Below are 19,466 nucleotides of genomic sequence, written 5' to 3'. Positions count from 1 at the left end.
CGTGATTTCATGAGTCTTTTATTTTGAAATACGTGCTCGCTTCCGCCGCAGTGATGACGCGGCGCCGCTGTCACAGTCTAGCTCCAATCCAGTGAGTAGAGAAGCAGAAGCTCGTCTCGACGGAACAAAAATATCACGGTAACTACAGTCCTTTATTATCTTTTCACCCTTCAGAGAGATTGTTTAAATAAAATAACGCGTTCGTTACATTCGTCCAGACTTTATTTGTTTAAATGATTAACGTTAATCATTATTGTTTACCACCAGGCAGCCAGAAAATATTTAGGATGTTTTGGGGGTGATTCCAATGCACAAGTCATCCATAAAGGTTTAGTATTTTTTGATGGTCATAAACCATAAAAACTTAACAAATCAGGAATTTTAAATTAGTTTGTCCAGATTAAAATCATCATCATCACCATAATATATTGGTAAAGTTATATTTCTAATAAAATCGGTAAAATATGTGATTAGTCACTTACAGGCATAATAATGTGTTGTTCTGAACCCATTATATGATGCATTTGTTCATTTTCTTTATGTTTTATAAGTTCTTTGAATTTTGCTATGTGTGTGTGTGTATATATAATATTATTATTATTATTATTATTATTATTTCTTTTTTGTATTATTATTTTGCAGTTGTCAGATAACTGTATTTATACGTTTCCATAAATATAAATAATGAAGGGGTTCAGAAGTTAGTTCCAAGTAAGTATTTAGTAACTGATGTTTAAGTTAATACAGTTTAGACTGTGTACTAAACACTGACTGTGACTGCCAGTTCAGCATCTAGCTCAAGTAACTGCTGCTGACATACTAAAAGAAAGCCTATAATGATATTGTAACCTCGAATGTGACACTTTTGTTGTGTGACACAAAATTTCCTCTGTGCTTATCTCTATCAGGTCACTGCGATACTGTCAAAGCTTCTTCATAGCTGTTATGGATGCCACCTGCTGTTTCTGCTGATCTGCTGCTCTTCTCAAAGTCCAGAGGGCCATGAGCCCAACTGGTTTCTGTCTGCAATATGAGCCTCCGAACCATAGGGGGCGCTGTGCTCAGCTCCCTGAGCCCTAGTCTGGCAGCTCAGGCTGGAGGAGCCTGGAGCTCCATCTCATTTAGACCCATACCCTGCTTGCTTCAGACCATGGTACCTGCTGGTTACACTGCACTACAGGAGGAACGGCTAGCCATGGTGGACCTCGGCACACCCAAGCCAGAGTCCCTCAAAAACGGGTTCCACCGTGAGCCCCGCCGCCACTCGGACCGTAGCAGCCGAACGTCCATCAGCCTGTCTGATGCCGGAGAAGGACGCTATACAGAGACAGAGCCCATGCTGCCTGAGGGCAGGCTTTCGGGAGAAGAGGCCGATGAGGAAGAGGAGAGCGAAGAGGAAGGGCAGCCGCAGGCAACTAGAAATATGCCCAAAGAGTCACCCCTCGCCATGGCATTGCAGATACTGGTGCCCTTCCTTCTAGCTGGGTTCGGGACGGTTTCAGCCGGAGTTGTGCTGGATATAGTACAAGTGAGTTTTTGAAACTTTAAAGGCAGCATTTACTCACCTTTATGTTGTTTCCAGACCAAACCTGTTTGTCTTTCTTTATTTTTATGTGAAGTTTGTTGAGGCCCCTTAGTGGACCCTGTACCCTCAGCTGAGAAAAACTCCATAGACCGAATTCCGAATAGAAATCTCTCTTCTCTTTTTTTCAGCATTGGGAAGCATTTAAAAACATTACAGAGATCTTCATCCTGGTTCCGGCTCTTTTGGGTTTGAAAGGAAACCTAGAGATGACCCTCGCTTCCAGGCTTTCCACAGCGGTCAGTATCCTAACTATCTTCCAGCTGTTTTCACACATCTGGATCCTGCTTTAGCTCACATTAGGTGTGCCTGTCATTTGATTAGAAGTGACTGTCAGCTCTGATAAGAAGTGTTCCACTGATGCGAAGTTGCTTCATGAAGAGATCTTGGCCTGTTTTGGGCATGCTCTCACTGGAAGGGACCTGACGATTCAATCCAGTGCCCATCTCCACAGACCAGGCCTGCTAGTAAAAACCATATATCAGTGATAAAATATCTAGCAAGCCTGTTATTATGGTTATGACTCAAGAAGTATTCCAACCCCAATGTGTCTCTGAGTAAGAAAAACACATGGAATCTCACAACATGGAATCTTTACTGTCTAAATACCCTGTTGTGCACAATATTTTAAAAGAAAAGGATTGTTTTATAATCTTTTACTATATTTACTTCTTAGACCTCACTAATGTATTTTCTGTTGACGTAAGCATTAATGTCAATATCTCGTCAACCACAGCAACTGAACATCAAGTGTTTAATAAATAAAGGTAAAATGTATTAAATATTATCTAGAAATCTAAAATATTATTTATGTGCATATAGTATACAATTATTAGTTTTATTTTTATTTAGTCATTTAAATTATTTATTTAGTTATTTTTGCGGAAACATGAATTTTGGAGGCATTTTTGCCACACAACATTAGGACCTACATTTCTGACCTTTGTAAAAAAAATGTTGCAAATGCTGTTTCTTGTCGTCTTTAAAAACGTTTTTTCCATAGTTAAAGTCTCAGGTGGGTTTGTTTGTGTGCGTAGACTAGATTATATAATCTAGTTTAGTAACAGATTCTCTCCCACTCTCCTCTCCTCTGGGCGCTGGAGACTCGGCTGATATCTGCTGACCGAGTCATTTTATTTTTTTGTCAGCTAGTGTGTGTTTTTTTTTTTTTTTTGTCAGTCTGGGACTTTAGAGCTCAGAGGGGTTTCAGCTCATGCTGTTTAGCGTCTAGTGTCCTCATGGCAAATCTGTCGTCCCCCCTCGAGGTGAAAGAATAAACAAACCCTGGCGGTGTGGACCGAGCAGAGGAGAAGGGTGAAAGTACAGGCCTTCTGTTCACCCTCATGCAGCTGGGGGGAAAAAAAGAAAAACACACACTGAGTCTATTGACCTCAGACGGCTCTCTCCTACACGCTGCTCTTTCACTTTATATTTGTTTCCTGTGTTTTCTTAAGCACACACACTTGCGCGCACACACTGGCTCATCGGTTGTAGAGTCGGCCATCTTGTTATTCTGTGGGCAGAGATCTATTCCAAACCAAAAATATTATTAACTTGACATGTCAGTTTTCTTTTCAATGTAAAATACCCAATGCCAAAATCCACCACTCAGAACAGAAGGCATTTGGTCACATACTATTGTTTTCTTGGTTTAGCTTTTAAGTCCAGAATTAAAAGATTAAAAGAAAACATTGTGTTTTATATAATATTTTAAGCCTCTTTTTAGGGGCATGAAGATTTTTCTGCATTGTTAATCTCTTTTTTTTTTTGATGAATGTAAATTAAATTGTTAATATAAATCAATGTAATTATTGTAATTAATTACAATAAATTCAGTACAACTTATTATATATTACCATGATGTATAAATGTTACAATTTAAATAAATGTTACAATTTAAATAAATATGTTGCAATTTAAATAATATTCTGAATATATATATATATATATATATATATATATATATATATATATATATATATAATATTATTATTATTTTTTTTTTTTTTTTTTTGCATAACAGTAATGTAAAATTTGTCACTGCACAAGATCTTAATGGTTCTAAATAAAGTTGCTTTTATTTTTGGGTGAACATATTTGAAATATTTATCATTTATCAATGTTTTGACAACCTTTTGCCTTTGCATTTCAGTTAGGAAGTGCTAGAAAATGTGCATAAGACATATGTGTCACATCTTAGTGACCACAGTCTTGGTGACTGAATGTAATAGTAATGAGAAAAAAAAAAAAAAAATTAATCAATTTTGTTGTCTTTAGGTGAATGTGGGGAAAATGGACTCACCCATAGAGAAGTGGAATCTTATTATTGGGAATCTGGCGCTGAAACAGGTAAAAGCTTTCAGTAGGGTTACATGCACAGTACAGACTCAGAAAATTAAAAATACGTTCACACATGGTTATTTTGCATCAGGGTTTTTACCTGGAAAAGGAAGAGAGATCTTACCAAGATTACGGGTTTCCATTATTACACAGACCGTGATAAAACAAAAAGAAAGTAAAGTGTCTATGTAAGTGTGTATATAAGAAGTAATTAAAGATAAATATATATATATATATATATAGTACAGACCAAAAGTTTGGACACACCTTCTCATTCAAAGAGTTTTCTTTATTCTCATGACTATGAAAATTGTAGATTCACACTGAAGGCATCAAAACTATGAATTAACACATGTGGAATTATATATGGAATTATACACGTAACAAAAAAGTGTGAAACAGCTGAAAATATGTCATATTGTAGGTTCTTCAAAGTAGCCACCTTTTGCTTTGATTACTGCTTTGCACACTCTTGGCATTCTCTTGATGAGCTTCAAGAGGTAGTCACCTGAAATGGTCTTCCAACAGTCTTGAAGGAGTTCCCCGAGAGATGCTTAGCACTTGTTGACTTTTTTGCCTTCCCTCTGCGGTCCAGCTCACCCCTAAACCATCTCAATTGGGTTCAGGTCCAGTGACTGTGGTCCAGCACCCCATCACTCTCCTTCTTGGTCAAATAGCCCTTGATGCCTTCAGTGTGACTCTACAATTTTCATAGTCATGAAAATAAAGAAAACTCTTTGAATGAGAAGGTGTGTCCAAACTTTTGGTCTGTACTGTGTGTGTGTGTCTATATATATATATATATATATATATATATATATATATATATAATTTTTGTAATTTTTTAGGTTATTTTATCTGTAAAATATATTTGTCAAATATATATAAAAAAAATTATATTAAATAATTCAATAAATAACCAAATATATATTTAATTTAAAAAAGTATATGCATTTTTGAAATAAATGAAGCCCATTGTTAACTCTGTCCGTCTCTCTTTCTCAGGTGCAGGCCACAGTAATAGGGTTCCTGGCAGCAGTAGCAGCCGTTGTACTGGGTTGGATTCCTGAGGGAAAGTTCCAGATCGGTCACGCTGTGTTGCTGTGTTCCAGTAGCGTCGCAACAGCCTTCATAGCATCTCTGCTACAGGGTCTGTACAACAGATTAACCTCTAATACTCTTACATGTATTTACTAAAGCGTTTCTTTTCACAACAAATAATGGCCACATTGTTCAATCACAAAACCACATTTGTTATTAGCAACGTTTCACATTATGAATGTCCAGTTCCAAGTGAGTAAGGTGAACAATGCCTCTTCTCTTCAGGTATATTAATGGTGGGTGTGATTGTGGGCTCTAAGAAGACAGGCATCAACCCTGATAATGTAGCCACCCCCATCGCTGCCAGTTTTGGTGACCTCATCACGCTGGCCATCCTGGCGTGGATCAGCCAGGGCCTCTACAACTGCCTAGGTGAGAAGGATGTGTACAAAAATAAGGGCTCTGTTCCGAACCCTAGTGAGCTGCCTAGCTAGACAGCATTTTTGGCATCATATGCACACTCAAATTCAAAGTATGTTTGTACAAATGAGTCACATTATCAGCCTTCAAAGAAAGCCACCTTTGTTGACAGCAGACACTAGGAACTGTAACAGAGAAAGAGTGATACTTTCAGTTTTCTAGCACAAGAGGGCGCAAGAATCCATTGTTTTGGATTTAGCTTCGAGAGAATTCGGTTTCCATGCATTTGCCATAAAGCTGAATAAAAGAATATTATGTGGAAAAACGTCACATATTTCAGTCTTCATCTGTCATATTAAAGTGTGATCAGTTATATATCTTAAGCGTAGCAGCACATTTCACACTCTCACACTCTGTTGCAGGTGTCAGCAGATGTGAGGTGTGTAAGTTACAGTTTATGGGGCAGTGGGGTTGATATGTTTTATGGGTAGGGTCACGCTGCTAATGAGTCTGGCTCAGGACAATGAGAGTGTTGTGATACAGTGCATGAACTCGCTAGGTCCGCAGATCCACATTCTCATGAAATACACACGCACACACACACACAGGGCTCAGTATGTATCTCTCGCTATTCTTTTGTATATGTGTGTTTAAAATATATATATTGTGTGTGTATATTTTTAAATTATGAAAATATTTTATCATTAAATGGTGCTATTAGAATAATTAGAAATTAAAATTCTTGTCCCTTCATTCATTCATGTTTGGTATTATATACGGTTTATTTTTCTAAAATGTATGGCTTGATTTATATTGTATAAATTTTAAAGATTTATATGTTTATAATTTTTCTATGCAGACAGAGAGAGAGTTTTTAATATCATGAAAATATTATATAATATTATTAAATGTTACATTTTTGCCAGCTCCCCATTTCACTTTGTTATTACCTTATTATTCTATTTAAAGTATGTAATATGCAATTATTTATATTTGGTGTTTATTTATATATTTTAAGGATATAAAATGTTTCTAAGTATTTTATATTATTAAATGTTAATGTTACATTAATAAATCATTAAATCTTTTTAATTAAATATTTAAATAACAAAGAACACAAAAAATCATTTATAAATTAACTTCTAAATATTTTATATTATTAAATGTTAATGTTACACTAATAAATCATTAAATCTTTTTTTAATTAAATATGTAACTAACAAAGAACAAAAAAAAATAATTTAGAAATTAACTTTATTGTCAGTAATTGTCTGTTCTTATTCATACTGTAAAACCTATTTGAAAGGATCAAGGATCAGTTAATGTATCAGTTTTATTAAATATGGATGATCACTTTAAATTTGGTTTTCAAAGTGGTTCTTTGTTTGTGACAACTTTTTCAAACATTTGGCCCTAACAAGCATAGCCAAGTAGCCAGCGTCTTTCTCACACACAAACACTATATCTAAAAAGTGTGAAAGTTACACATGGGCCATCCTGAGCAGCATTCTGGAGTCTTAATGTTGAGTTTAATGGGGCTTCGGTCCATTATGACTCAGTGTGATAAGCCCCAGACTGAGTGCTCCTTTTTTTAGTCTTTCCTTTTCTGAGAGAGGTGAAGTGAGGTGAGGGCAAGGCAAATGGCACCACCGCGCCACGCCAAAACCATATCAGCCATGCCAACCAGCCGAGAAGAGAGGCTTCTGCCATCATTAGTGCACACCACTGCCCTGTCAGGCTCTCACACTAAATATAGTCACAAAGATGTTGCCTCTATGTTTGGGATTTAAAGATTAAGGCTGTTTAATGTGTGATTTTGCAAAAAGTGAGACCTCTTTTGCGTCTCTGTCTGCTTTAAAAGATTGGAATTTTTTTTTTTTTTTTTTTTTTTTAAGCTAATTTTTTCACTCAATCTGCTCAAATCCAATTAGAGCCAGTCAGTACCGCTGCATGTACACAGCAGCAGAATATAACTGTCCGTCCTGATCGGGGTGCCACATTAAGATGAACATGAACATTTTTGTGCAATGCCGCAAAACAAATTGGGAATCAAATCAATCATAGGTTTTGCGTCAATTTGAAAATGAAGAATGTGCCACGTGATAATGAAACAAAAACTCAAGATACTACTGAAATGTTGAGTTGTTCACGAGACAAAAAAAAAATCATATATGTATTTAATGCCATAATCTTTAGGAAACTTATGATGGGAAAGCAAATACAAACAGTATAATATTTATTGTGATATTCACAATATTTCTTAGTTTTGTGTTGCCAGCAAAATCATCGTAAATATATTTAAATACATTTTCAAAATATTCCAAAACCCAACATAGTTTGAGTTCAGTGTATATGTTCTGTCTGAACGGAAGCAAAGCTGACAACATTTTTTCCTGTCAGTCTCCTGTTATGGCTCCTGTCAATCCATCTCAGTTTTTGAAAAATGGCAGAAAATTGGTTCTAGTGCGGTCAGAGAGCAGGACGACACTCCTGTTGCCGTATCACTTCTGTCTCTTATGGGAAAATGACAATAAAAACAGCAAAATTGTGAAATAATATTACAACTTAAAGTTTTTTATTATTGTAATATATTATAAAATGTAATTTATTCCTGTAATGGCAAAACTGAATTTTCACCAGCCATTACTCCAGTCTTCAGTGTCACATGATCCTTCAGAAATCATTTTAATATGCTGATTTGTGCTCAAGCAACATTTCTTATTATCAGTGTTAAAAAAGTTTCTTCTTGGTAACCATAATTAGATTTTCTTTTTTTTTCAAGGATTTTTTTGAATAGAAAGTTCAAAAGAACAGCATTTGTTTGAAATATTAATATTTTGTTACATTATAAATGACTTTACTGTCACTTTTGATCAATTTAATGCACCCTTTTAATTTCTTTCGAAAAAATAATATTTTTGTGACAGAAATCTTTTAGACCGTATTTTGTATAACATTTTGGCCACATAACTGAGAGCATGAAGGAACCGTGAGTGTCCCAAAAAAATACAAACAGAATCTGTGTTTACTGAGGTGTTTCTCTCTGTCTGTTGGATCAGACTCTCACCCATATGTGTCGTCTCTGGTGTGTGCCTTCTTCATGTGTCTGACTCCGCTGTGGATGGTCATCTCTTCCAAACATCCCGCCAGCCGTCAGCTGCTCTACTCGGGCTGGGAGCCCGTTATCACTGCCATGTTCATCAGCAGGTGTGATACACACATACACACACCTCACACACCTGGCCACAGATTCGCAGATTCTCCCCTCTAACACAAAAACATTGTCCCTATTTCAGTATTGGAGGACTCATTCTGGACAAAACAGTGTCTGATCCCAACCTGGCTGGGATTGTGGTTTACACGCCTGTTATCAATGGTGAGATTTGTTATTCTATACAAAAATATTCTAAAGAGCTTGTACTGTTTGTCTTCCTCCACGAATAGTACAGCACTTGTCAATACTGGAGAATAATTCTTGACATTTTGATCAATACTCTGCATAATAGGCCAAACTTCATCAGTATCTCCATTTTAACCTGTCTTATTTGTCTTATTTGTCTTTTAAAAGGTTTAAGCTTTTAAAACCTTAATTTGTAGACCTTTATTCCTGATGCACCCATCTCCACGGCACACATTGTTGCTCTCAGCTGATATTTCAGTCCCCTTTCAGACTGTTATTACCTCAAAGAAAAATCTCTGCAATAACCGCTCTCTCTCTCTCTCTCTCTCTCTCTTTCTCTCTCTCTCTCTTTCTCTCTCTCTCTCTCTCTCTCTCTCTCTCTCTCTCTCTCTCTCTCTCTCTCTCTCTCTCTCTCTCTCTATATATATATATATATATATATATATATATATATATATATATTCAGATTTTAATGAGCATTTCCATACTGAGAAAAAGCCAAAGGATGGAATTAAGCTGAAATAGAGTTGGATGAGATTGAGCTGTAGGGAGAAGTCATTAATTGCCGTGGTTGAGCTTGAGTTGAATCCAGGACCATGGCACCTCCACAAAGAGCCATACGATTTTTAATTAAAGCACACTAATGAGAGACATTTACGCTGTCTGCAACCTGTCTGTGTTCTCCCGCCCAGACCACCAAACAGCTGTTTGAATCTCTGCATGTGTGTGAAAGAAGACAGAATTTATATCAGAATATCTCAAAATCAAAGATTTTATTTTCATTTCTAAGAGAGACGTGGAACTGAGTAGAGAATGAATTACCGAGAAACTCAAAACAAGAGGAAAGAGTGAGATAGGATGAGTAACAGAGGCTTCTGTGGTTTGTCTGGCCAAACAGGAAGCGAGTCAGAGAAGGTAATTTAAATGATTGCAACATACACATGCTCATGTGCCACTTTGGTAGAGGAAAATGGTTTCCATTATACATAAATAGAGCAAAGTCAGACCTCTCTTATCACCCCTAGTACGTGGATGGGTCACAGTGGTCGAATGGTTGCCAAACAAACCAATTAGTGTGGTTTATCTAGATTTTTTTTAGTATAAAGGTTTTTGGTGGCACTGCTTTAATTAACGTGCTGTGCTTTAGCCATGAGACATGTATAATAAAACTCTCTCAGAAAAGCATCTTTAAATTCATTCCAATTAAAACTACAACATCTATCTATACATTCAGGCATAACTATGAAATTGCATCTCATGCTATTTTTTGTCTCACTGCACTGCAAACATTGCATTTTAAAACTATTTGTTGAGTTTAAAGTAGTTCTGTTTTGAACAGAACAATGTTTTACAAAAATTCCCTTTAGGACTTGTCCAATGGGAGTCAAATAAACCTGTATCCAGCCTAATAATTATACATATTAGAAATAATTAGTTTTGCACATCCCAACCCAGACAGTGTACTTACCGATAGCAAATTGGGCCCATAATAGAGCCCTGCTGCACACCTAGCCAAAGTCTCATCAGATCTGTGACCCAGATTAAGGCGTACATATATTTTAATCCCACTGTTTGGACAGAAATGAGGTTGCATATCATCTCCATTTCCTGTTGGCAGACATAGCTTAAACAAGCATCAGATTAATTGGACCTGGTTGCTCCAGGAAAGGTCAAACAATTCCCATACAGTCCTTTCTCATGCCTCCAACCCATATCCAAAATGTCATGTTGTTGCTTGTTTGTGAGAAATTGGAGAAATTTTAGACCTGGCCAGTTAATCTAAACCGCAGACACCTTCCCACACACTCCTTCATAAAGATGGCGTCTCTCCAGCACTGCCACAGGGACGTGGCACAGTGTGGCGTAATGGTAACCTCTGCATTAAACGTAAACACGGCCTTGTTGGAGCTAACTGTGCAGAAGCCTGAGCTGTGCTAACAGATAATTGTTCTCCCTCAGGTCTGTTTTTTAACGATGGGAAATGTTATTGCCATTGTGGGCGTGAATGCACTACTGTATGTGAGAAATTGATTTGCTGTGCTTCATTGTAAATCAGATTTTCAATTTCCTGTTAGGCTGTGAACTGAATGTATATATTGTTTTAAATAATGTCCATTTGTCTTGACTGTCCACTCTCAGTTACTAAACATTTTGAGCTGAAAGAACCATTTCTGGCTGTTTTTTTCCTGGAGTGGCAAGTTGGGCAACAGCTTTTTAAAGCAATTCCCAAACCCCCAACAGTTGGTTGATGGATTTGACAGTGTCTTACTTCACTAAAATGTCTATTTTTTTTTTATTATTTTCAATTGAATTTTTCAATCATTTTTTATTTCAGTTTAATTCTATTCTATTCATCTAGATTCATTATTTGTGCTGTTCGGTTCTATTTTATATTCTATTATGTTCCATTCTATTTAGTCCTTCTGCTCTATTCTGCTCTGTGCAATTGTAGTTTATGTAGTTTTATTGTGTGTTTGTTCTTTTCACTTCTATTTTGTTTGATTTGTTTTGTTCTGTTTACAAATATCCATTGTTTTTGATTCTATTTCATTTCATTCTGTTTAGTTCTATTTCAAAAGCAGATGTTTTAGTTCAGCAAAGTGACAAGCCAGATGGTATAAAAAGAGGAGAGAAAGTGTATGTTCAGCCAGTCTCTGTGTTGTCCGTTTTGTTCTGTCCTCTGTCTCCTGTCTTTCTCTTCCTCTCACTTGCTTGTCTTACCCCAGAACTGTTGGGCGTGACATATCGTTACTGCGGCTCTGAACACCACTCTACTTTACTCAGGAGAAAGAGAGAGAGCGAGAGAGGGGGGGGGGGGGAGGGAAGGGAAGGGCTGAGCGTGTTGGTGTGTGAAAGAAAGAAAGAAAGAGAGAGATAAAGAGGCGGGGGACAAAAGCAGAGTTAGTACTGGTGACTCATGGCTGCCAGTGAAAAAAAATAAGGCCTGTATACATAGATTTCAATGCAGAAGTTTCACTGACATGACAGTTATTCGCAGATTTACTTAAGTCTCAAACTTGTCTGAAACAGGCAACTGTTTTTTTGTTTTTGTTTTTATTCAGATTTTTTCTTTGTGTACTGTTATTATAGGTATTGGAGGAAACCTGGTGGCCATCCAGTCCAGTCGGATATCCACCTACCTGCACTTACACAGCACCCCTGGAGAGGTTCCTGACGAGGCCAAGGGTTGCTACTACCCCTGCCGCACCTTCTGTGGCACAGGTAACCCCGAAAATTGCCCCAGTGTGCTTTAAATTACACCAACCTAGACACATTCTAGTTCATACAATTTATAGCCATGTTTGACCCTGTACATTTTGAGAATTCAAACCCTTTAAGCACACATGCTAGTTTATTTAATTTGTCCATGAGCAATGTCCACCAGTGAATATACATCACAAGAGAATTCTGAATGAACCTTCATGAGCAAATATCCTTTACACTACATAAAAATATTCCATAAATTCTGTGGTGGAAATGAAATCCAAAACCTTTTTGTTAATAAAATAACTGTATTTTTGTGAATCCTAAATACACAATTAAATAATATTGTTTAGGGCTGTAGCCATTGAATATTTTAGTAATCGAGTATTCTACCAAAAATTCCATCGATTAATCGAGTAATCTGATAAAATTTATTGACACATTTATAAAATATTACATAAGAATCTACTATTGAAATCTAAACCTGACCACTAGAACAGCAAGGCACAAAAATATATTATATCCAGCATGAACAATTAAACTTTCCTAATTATACAACATCCATAATAACTGACATATTTATAGACAGAATCCTAAATTTTTACACTTTTTAAGGGCACACTTTGTAAATAACATATATGCACACTTATATCATATCTGTACATTTATTTAAACATCTATGATGTATATAGTACATTATTTAATTCTGTTATATTGCATTCCTACTGTGTTATTCCTATGCATGTCTGCACTATGCTGTACTTTCTTCTGCACGGGAAGCTCCTGTCGTCAAGTCAAATTCCTTGTGTGTGTAAACATACTTGGTACCAAAGCTCATCTAATTCTTCTTTTTCTTCTGATTCTGAAATGTAATCAAACACTCTTCCCTGATACAATTATCTCTTTGGTTAACAAGCCCACTAATTTTATAAGAGACAAAATTACTGGTTGTGGTGGAAATTGTTCCTTAACTGGCAGAAATGTGGTGCTGACGTAATTTTTATGTGAAAATTAATATTTTAAATACATAAATACATACACCACAGCTCAGTATGTGTGGAGCATGTCTGCTAAAGGGCTCCAAACTGCTCGTGTCATTTTAAATCCTCATAACATCCTACAAATTTAAAGAGAGTGACTTAAACACACTTCGAAGGCAGTTTTTGTTTTGATAGCCTTTATTAAAGAGAGCGAGAACAAGTAACCAGTGTTTAGAGCAACATCCCTTACCAGGGCTTGCAAGTGTGTATACATTAGCTTTAATGGAGTGTGTGTAACGGTGGTTTGTGTATAACAATCCATTTCGGAGAAAAGCAGAGCATGCTTCCTATAAACAACAGAGGCTGCGGATGGCATGTTGATGCCGAAGCTTTGATGCAGGACTCTTTCTTAGAGAAACAAGAGGACTCTGGGGACAGAGTCCAGATGCCCGAGTACATGAGGGGCACGGTGCCCACTGCAAGCTTAGCAGTGCCATCTGGAAAGATGGGCATAAATCTTCCTCCTTCAAGGGCTCTGAGTGCACTGGGAAGTCATACTGCGGGGGCTGACAGGATGCTAATGGTGTGAGAAGTGTAGTGTTTGTGAATGAGATGTTTACTGTATGAATATTCACTTAGAATATATAGAATAAATCAAATTTGAGCAGACACGCACGTGCACAGATCGCATGTGGAAGGATGTTTGTGTCTGTGGTGTTTCAGGTGTCTTAATGCTGGATGCTATCAGTGTGGACAAGATCATTCCGCTCATTCTTTCCTCCATTGTTATGACAAACAGGAAAGTTAGTTTGGTAAAAGATTAAAACTTTTATTTTATTTTTTTTAATTAAAAATCGGTTTAATTAATTGAAATTTACCTCAAGTAATAAAATGATATACATTCATGCATATCAAAAACTTAAACGTCTTTAAAAAAGATGAAATGTTGCCTTGTCAACTAACTAAATTTCAATTCCGGTTTATTTGTATAGCGCTTTTCACATTACAAATTGTTGCAGAGCAGCTTTACAGAAAATGTAAAGTTTTTACATTATATTTATGAGTAGGTTATTAGTGGACTATGACAGAAAAGTACAGTAAAAAAATCATGCAGATAGTTACAAATTGCCTGAAAACAAACAGACTGTGAACCCTATTAACTGCAATGATTATATGCTGCGATTATATGTTAAATGTTTCAATTGAGTTTCTAATGTTGCTAATACTAAAATAAAAACGGAAATAAAACTAAATATAAATATTAAAAACTGATAAAAAAATGAAAAAAGCTGATAAAATGAATAAAACTTCAACTAAAATAAAAAGAATCGCTAATTCAAAATACGAATAAATACAATAAAAGTATATAAATACAAAAATGATAAATAATTCTAATGATATCTAATTAATAGAATTGTACTGTACTGTTCTGTATGAGGCTTTTAATTTGAATATTATAAAATATATTTCTATAGCATTTCATTTAAAATATTATTTGGTATTATTTACTTTATTTAGAGGCGGGGCTAAAGATGCAGTGATGTCGAAGCAGGTGTTGATCTGCAGAGGCACTCTTTCATTGCAGTATGATGTCATACTGAGATGAAATATGAATCGAACCATTTTGGCAGCTCGGTTTCAATAAAAGCTAGATTTTAGATTAATGAGGACATTTTATGATTTGAAACTTACAGGACGTTTTTCTAGCACAATGTTGGACCTCTCATATGTCAAAATATAATTTCTCAATTCAAAACCTCTTTAATATCATTGTTGTTATTCCGATTCCGATTTTTCTCCCCCCTCTCTTTTTCAGGGGCCAATCACAGGTCAGCACAAGTACTGCTGTTACTGGTCATCCCTGGTCATTTGATCTTCCTGTACACCATTGATCTGATGGAAAGGGGTCATACCTCACTGACGCCCGTCTTCATGGTCGTGTATTTGGCTGCGGCTCTTTTCCAGGTGAGTTTGACAAAACAGGGCTTTCTAGCACATTAAAGTTTACAGGCTGTGCGCTGCAGTTATTTCCATGCTGTTTAGAGAACCTGTCATCACTATATCTTTTTATTAAATCTGACACCTATTTTGAGGCTCAGCTGTAAGCACCATTTCCTGTAGCAGACGAAAATGTCAGGCTATAATCATAAAACCAGACACCCGTTTTACGATACAGGTCTGGGGATTTCATCTATTTCATCTTCAGTGTAATCGCGATGAATGTGCCGCCAGCAGCCCGCATATAACAATGTTACAACATGCAATTGTTTCCATCATAAACCTGCAAGCCTTTTAGAAAATCCCCTGTGCTTTTAGATGCCCCATTTCCCCTCTGAATGACGCAGCGATGACATTAGCGATAGCATGCAGGTGTTGTTTGTGTGTGTAAATGGGTGTGTATGTATCTGCGAGGGTTCGGATATTCCAAAAGGGTGTTTTCATAAATAGTTTGGATCGCAATTAAGATTACCTACAGAAAACCTCGGTTAAGTGCATTCAGAGGCTGGCGTGCGACTGTGTGGAATGTGGGGTATTTTTAGGAAGTTTGTGTGTATGTGTACATTGTACGTGAAACGCCCTCTCTAACCTAAACACACACGTCTTTGAGATCCACAGCCGCACTGCTTGACTTCAAGGATTCTTCAGGAGAGAGAGACAGGAAAAATGAGTGGGGCCATTAATTGGGTTTTTCTGCTGCACATAAATCATCAAATTCTAACTCTCCTCCTTATGTTTCTCAAAACTTCTCAGTTGTATGAATTGATTGTCGTATATTTGCACAAAGTTTCAATTTGGATACTATTTATTTAACCGTAATAAAACAAAAAACACTTAATACTATAATAATGAAAAAACTATTAAAAAAAAATTCAAATATAAAAAACAATACATTGAGTTTATCAAATGTATTTTTATATAATATTTTATTACATTACATTATGTATATTTTTATCACAATATAATTTAGCCTTATATGGCTAAATTATGCTTCTCAGAACAAAACCAAAACCATTATTAGCCGGCTCCAGCTGTAGCTTGGCTTGTTGAACGTATGTCTAGTGCCCTGAAAGTGGCCCCTTGACCTCTGACCTTCATGGGTCTTCAAATACAAGGCATCTATAGAATTCCAGAAGAAGAACAGAGTCTGCTTTAGATGAAGACATTCCAGGGTTAAATGATGTTCCCAGTACATAGCTGTTAAGTATTTTTGGTGACGTACAGAAGGGTCTAAATTGGTTATTCACATGCCTCTCCAGGGACATTTTTCGTAGATGATGCATTCTACTCTTCCAAAAAATTTGCATGAGAAAAAAAAATTCTAAACCCTTTTCTAACAGTATAAGTTCATTTACTATCACTTTTTATAATTAGAACATTTTCCTTGCTGAATAAAAGTATTCATTTATATAAATAAATAAAAACACTGACTCCAAATGCTATTCTTTTTCATTTTTTATTCATTAAAGAAAACTAAAAAAAGTACAAACAAATATTAGACCGCAAAACCATTAAGAGTATTATTGTTTTTACTGTATTTTATCAAGTAAATGCAGCCATGATGAGCATAAGAAAAAAAGAAAGAAAAAAGACACTAAGAAAAAACTGATCCCAAACCTTCGAACAGTAGTTATCTTTTTCAAGCACTTTTTGAACAGTTTGCTAGTTTTATGATAAAATGACATACTTTCAAACAAGAATCCGCTGTAGTGAGTCTAATATTGCAAACTAAACTGTATCGGTTCACATTCCGTTTACTTTGAACCTTTTTTTCTGCTGCCACTGTGAACCTAAAAAGGACACTGTGCTAACCTTTGCTTTCAGCGGGTTTATGAGTTCGCTAAATCTGACACAACCTTCCTTAAGGGAACCTCAAATAGAGTTGAACTACTCATTATATGTACTCTGTCTCTACTGATTATAATTAGCTTTCTATAAAACAACAGGAGTGTTATACATCTCCATTTAGATAGCTAAGTAAACGTGTGTGTGTGTGAGTGGACGCATGAAAGCCATGCAGCGTCTCTGACTGCTTTCTCTGTCCTTATGATGGAAAAGCGTGTGCCGTGTGTTTGCGCAGGGTGGAACTACAAGCCCAATCTTGCCAGGCCTCAACAACTTGTGTACATTAGCAAACCATCACTTTCCACAGCTACTCGGAAGGCCTCTGGCATTCCCTTCCTAACAGTTTAATCGTTAATTAATAGAACCCTAATAAAAAGCGAAAGGGAAATAAAATGCGAGGCAAAAGTTTGCAAGGTTAATTATTGAAATAATGTCACAAAACTCATCTTGCCTGGCGGGCACAATTAATAGCCTTTAAAATGGCCATTTATTTCCTGCTACCTAAATTGAAGTTTAAAATCTGCAGCTGAGAGCGAATCGCTTTTTAACCGTCTTGCGCTGACCTTAACATAACGGATATAAATGAACGCCGGCCGGCCGGATAACCAGAGCGTCAGACCTCCAAATAGAGTTTCACACCAACTGTCAGTCTGATTAATGGGCAGGCCTTGTTTTTTTATTTCACTTACATGAAAATCCTTCACTCACAAATGCATGGAAAAAGCCTTCAGGAATTGCTGCAGTCCATCTTTTTAACTTCCAGCTGAATGCAAGATGAAGATTTGAAATGTTACATCTCCATTAAGCAAACAAGCTGGCATCCACTGGGCCGCACTGATCCAAAAGAGCATTTTAATAGTCTGCGATGCTCAGCGAAGACAAACACGGGGCTAATTTGCCGGTGTTTAATGAGCTGCGCTAAATGAAAAGCCTTATGATGTTTAGATCTGACGCCGTATCGGATTTTAGTCTTAAATGGGAATGCTGCTTTTCAAAAGAATGGGATCTTGTTTAATTCCAAGACAAGCTTTTCAAAGCAGCTCCATAAACAAAAACATTGTGTTGCTTCTAGAATAACTCCATCCGTCTCTTTTTGGTTTAGAGCTTCCTGTGTGTGTGTGAGATTGTGTGGGAAAGTTCATCCAAAGGTACAGCGGAAGGGACTGTGGTTTTATCCAAGAACGAAGCTTGGCTGACGCTTTTCAATATTCTCTCCAACCAAGGTGTTCTTGTTGCTTTGCATTTCGGACTGGATGGTGCACTCCATGTGGAAAAGTGGGAAGGATCCGGACAGTTTCTCTATCCCATACCTGACAGCACTGGGCGACCTGTTGGGAACCGCCTTCCTGGCTCTCAGCTTCCACTTCTTGTGGGTCATCGGGGACCAGGACAGTGATGTGGGTGACTAAGGTCTTTCTTTGACCTTTTGAACCGCAGATCAAACAATTCCATACTTGTTGTCCTCACTTATTGCCTTGAATGGCTGCTTGTCGGGCATAAAAACAAACTTATGAAGTGCCAGATGATTTATTATCTGCCTCGAAGGATTCGAAAGCTGGCAGAGCTTCTCCACCATTTCAAACAGGGTGATTTCTGGTGCATCTGATGTCTGGCGGTGCGAAAAGCTGCTTTAATGCTCACTTTATCAGCACTATAGCAGTGGAAGGACCAAATACAAACCCTCAAACCAAGAATATCAATGGTGATTGTACTTTATTTATGTGTCTTTGTCTTTTTTACCTATTTACCCATGTTGCTTTGTCGTCTCTTTTAAAACTTGAGACCAGTTACTCATGTCTGTCCAGTCGAGTCAGACCTTATTACAAGTATAGCCGCACAGTTTTACTCAACCAGTGCCCGATCAATTCATATAAACGAGAGTTAAAGTATTGCTGCTTTGTATTGCTTAACAGCATCGTATAATGAACTAATATATATCAGCTTTGAGAAAAGGGAATAGACTTTCAACCACACGTTTGAAGAGAAACTTAACTGTCTAAGTATCGACTGGAAATGTCAGATTTAGGTCCCAACTAGGTCCATATTTAATGGTAATGTATGCAACCAAACGAAATGGGGTGGATGTGCAACATAGACGTATATGTATGTGTGTCTGTGTAAAGATTTTTGTACATTGTTACTACAGTAAAGTGCCATGAACAGCATTTTTCTATTGGGAGAGAAAAAAAAGAGTTTCTACTGGAACCAATGGGGGATTCTTTGTGTTTCTTCCTTGCCAAGATTTTTTGATACTCAAAATGTTTAATAAAGGTTTAATAAAAATTTACAGTCAATATCCTTCAGTCTGATGTTTATTTTTTTTCATCCTTTGGACTCCTGAGGTCCTAATTTAATTCTGTCGACTGTAATTACCTGTATATGGTGTCTTTCGTACTGCAGGGATGCAGCGAAACCTCTTATCGGTTTAGAAACCTCTTGTGCTTTTATGAGAAAGCTTTATGTACATTTGAGCAGAAGGTATTCGCTTGCTGTGTGAGAACAATAAAACGTGGACCATAAAGGGTTTTTATTTGATGACAAAGAGCACTGCCAAAAAATACATCAGGCACTCCATGTGCTTCTAAAATTTGCGCTTTACTCAACCTGTCAGGAGCTTTTAAAACTCATTAGCCAAGCTCCGTTTTGTCACTTGATA

The 19,466-nt window shown here is 36.8% G+C and overlaps 1 protein-coding gene across 2 annotated transcripts; it reads left to right on the top strand.

Moving 5' to 3' along the window:
* Positions 1 to 23: 23 nt before the first annotated feature.
* Positions 24 to 19,108, top strand: slc41a2b (solute carrier family 41 member 2b). Of its 2 annotated transcripts, XM_052554385.1 has the most exons (12): positions 68 to 138; positions 268 to 328; positions 909 to 1,528; positions 1,714 to 1,821; positions 3,860 to 3,931; positions 4,928 to 5,072; positions 5,249 to 5,395; positions 8,443 to 8,590; positions 8,680 to 8,759; positions 11,874 to 12,005; positions 14,784 to 14,932; positions 18,034 to 19,108. In XM_052554385.1, the coding sequence occupies exons 3-12, from the start codon at positions 1,031 to 1,033 to the stop codon at positions 18,217 to 18,219; spliced, it is 1,665 nt and encodes a 554-aa protein (XP_052410345.1). In that variant the 5' UTR covers positions 68 to 138; positions 268 to 328; positions 909 to 1,030; the 3' UTR covers positions 18,220 to 19,108. The 2 variants fall into 2 exon arrangements, with proteins under 2 accessions (XP_052410346.1, XP_052410345.1); XM_052554386.1 differs by lacking the exon at positions 268 to 328 and having other exon boundaries at positions 24 to 138.
* Positions 19,109 to 19,466: the final 358 nt, after the last annotated feature.

This window comes from Carassius gibelio, chromosome B4 (assembly GCF_023724105.1).
Source record: "Carassius gibelio isolate Cgi1373 ecotype wild population from Czech Republic chromosome B4, carGib1.2-hapl.c, whole genome shotgun sequence".
Lineage (NCBI taxonomy): Eukaryota > Metazoa > Chordata > Actinopteri > Cypriniformes > Cyprinidae > Carassius > Carassius gibelio.
The sequence above is the reverse complement of the archived record's forward strand: the minus strand, read 5'-3'. Positions and strand labels throughout refer to the sequence as shown.

Bases quoted from the DNA above. Each gene is read 5' to 3' on its own strand.
- slc41a2b (XM_052554386.1), top strand. From the start codon at position 1,031: ATGAGCCTCCGAACCATAGGGGGCGCTGTGCTCAGCTCCCTGAGCCCT. The intron at 1,529-1,713 runs GTGAGTTTTTGA...TCTTTTTTTCAG, and splicing joins TTGTGCTGGATATAGTACAA to CATTGGGAAGCATTTAAAAA. The intron at 12,006-14,783 runs GTAACCCCGAAA...TCTCTTTTTCAG, and splicing joins CCGCACCTTCTGTGGCACAG to GGGCCAATCACAGGTCAGCA.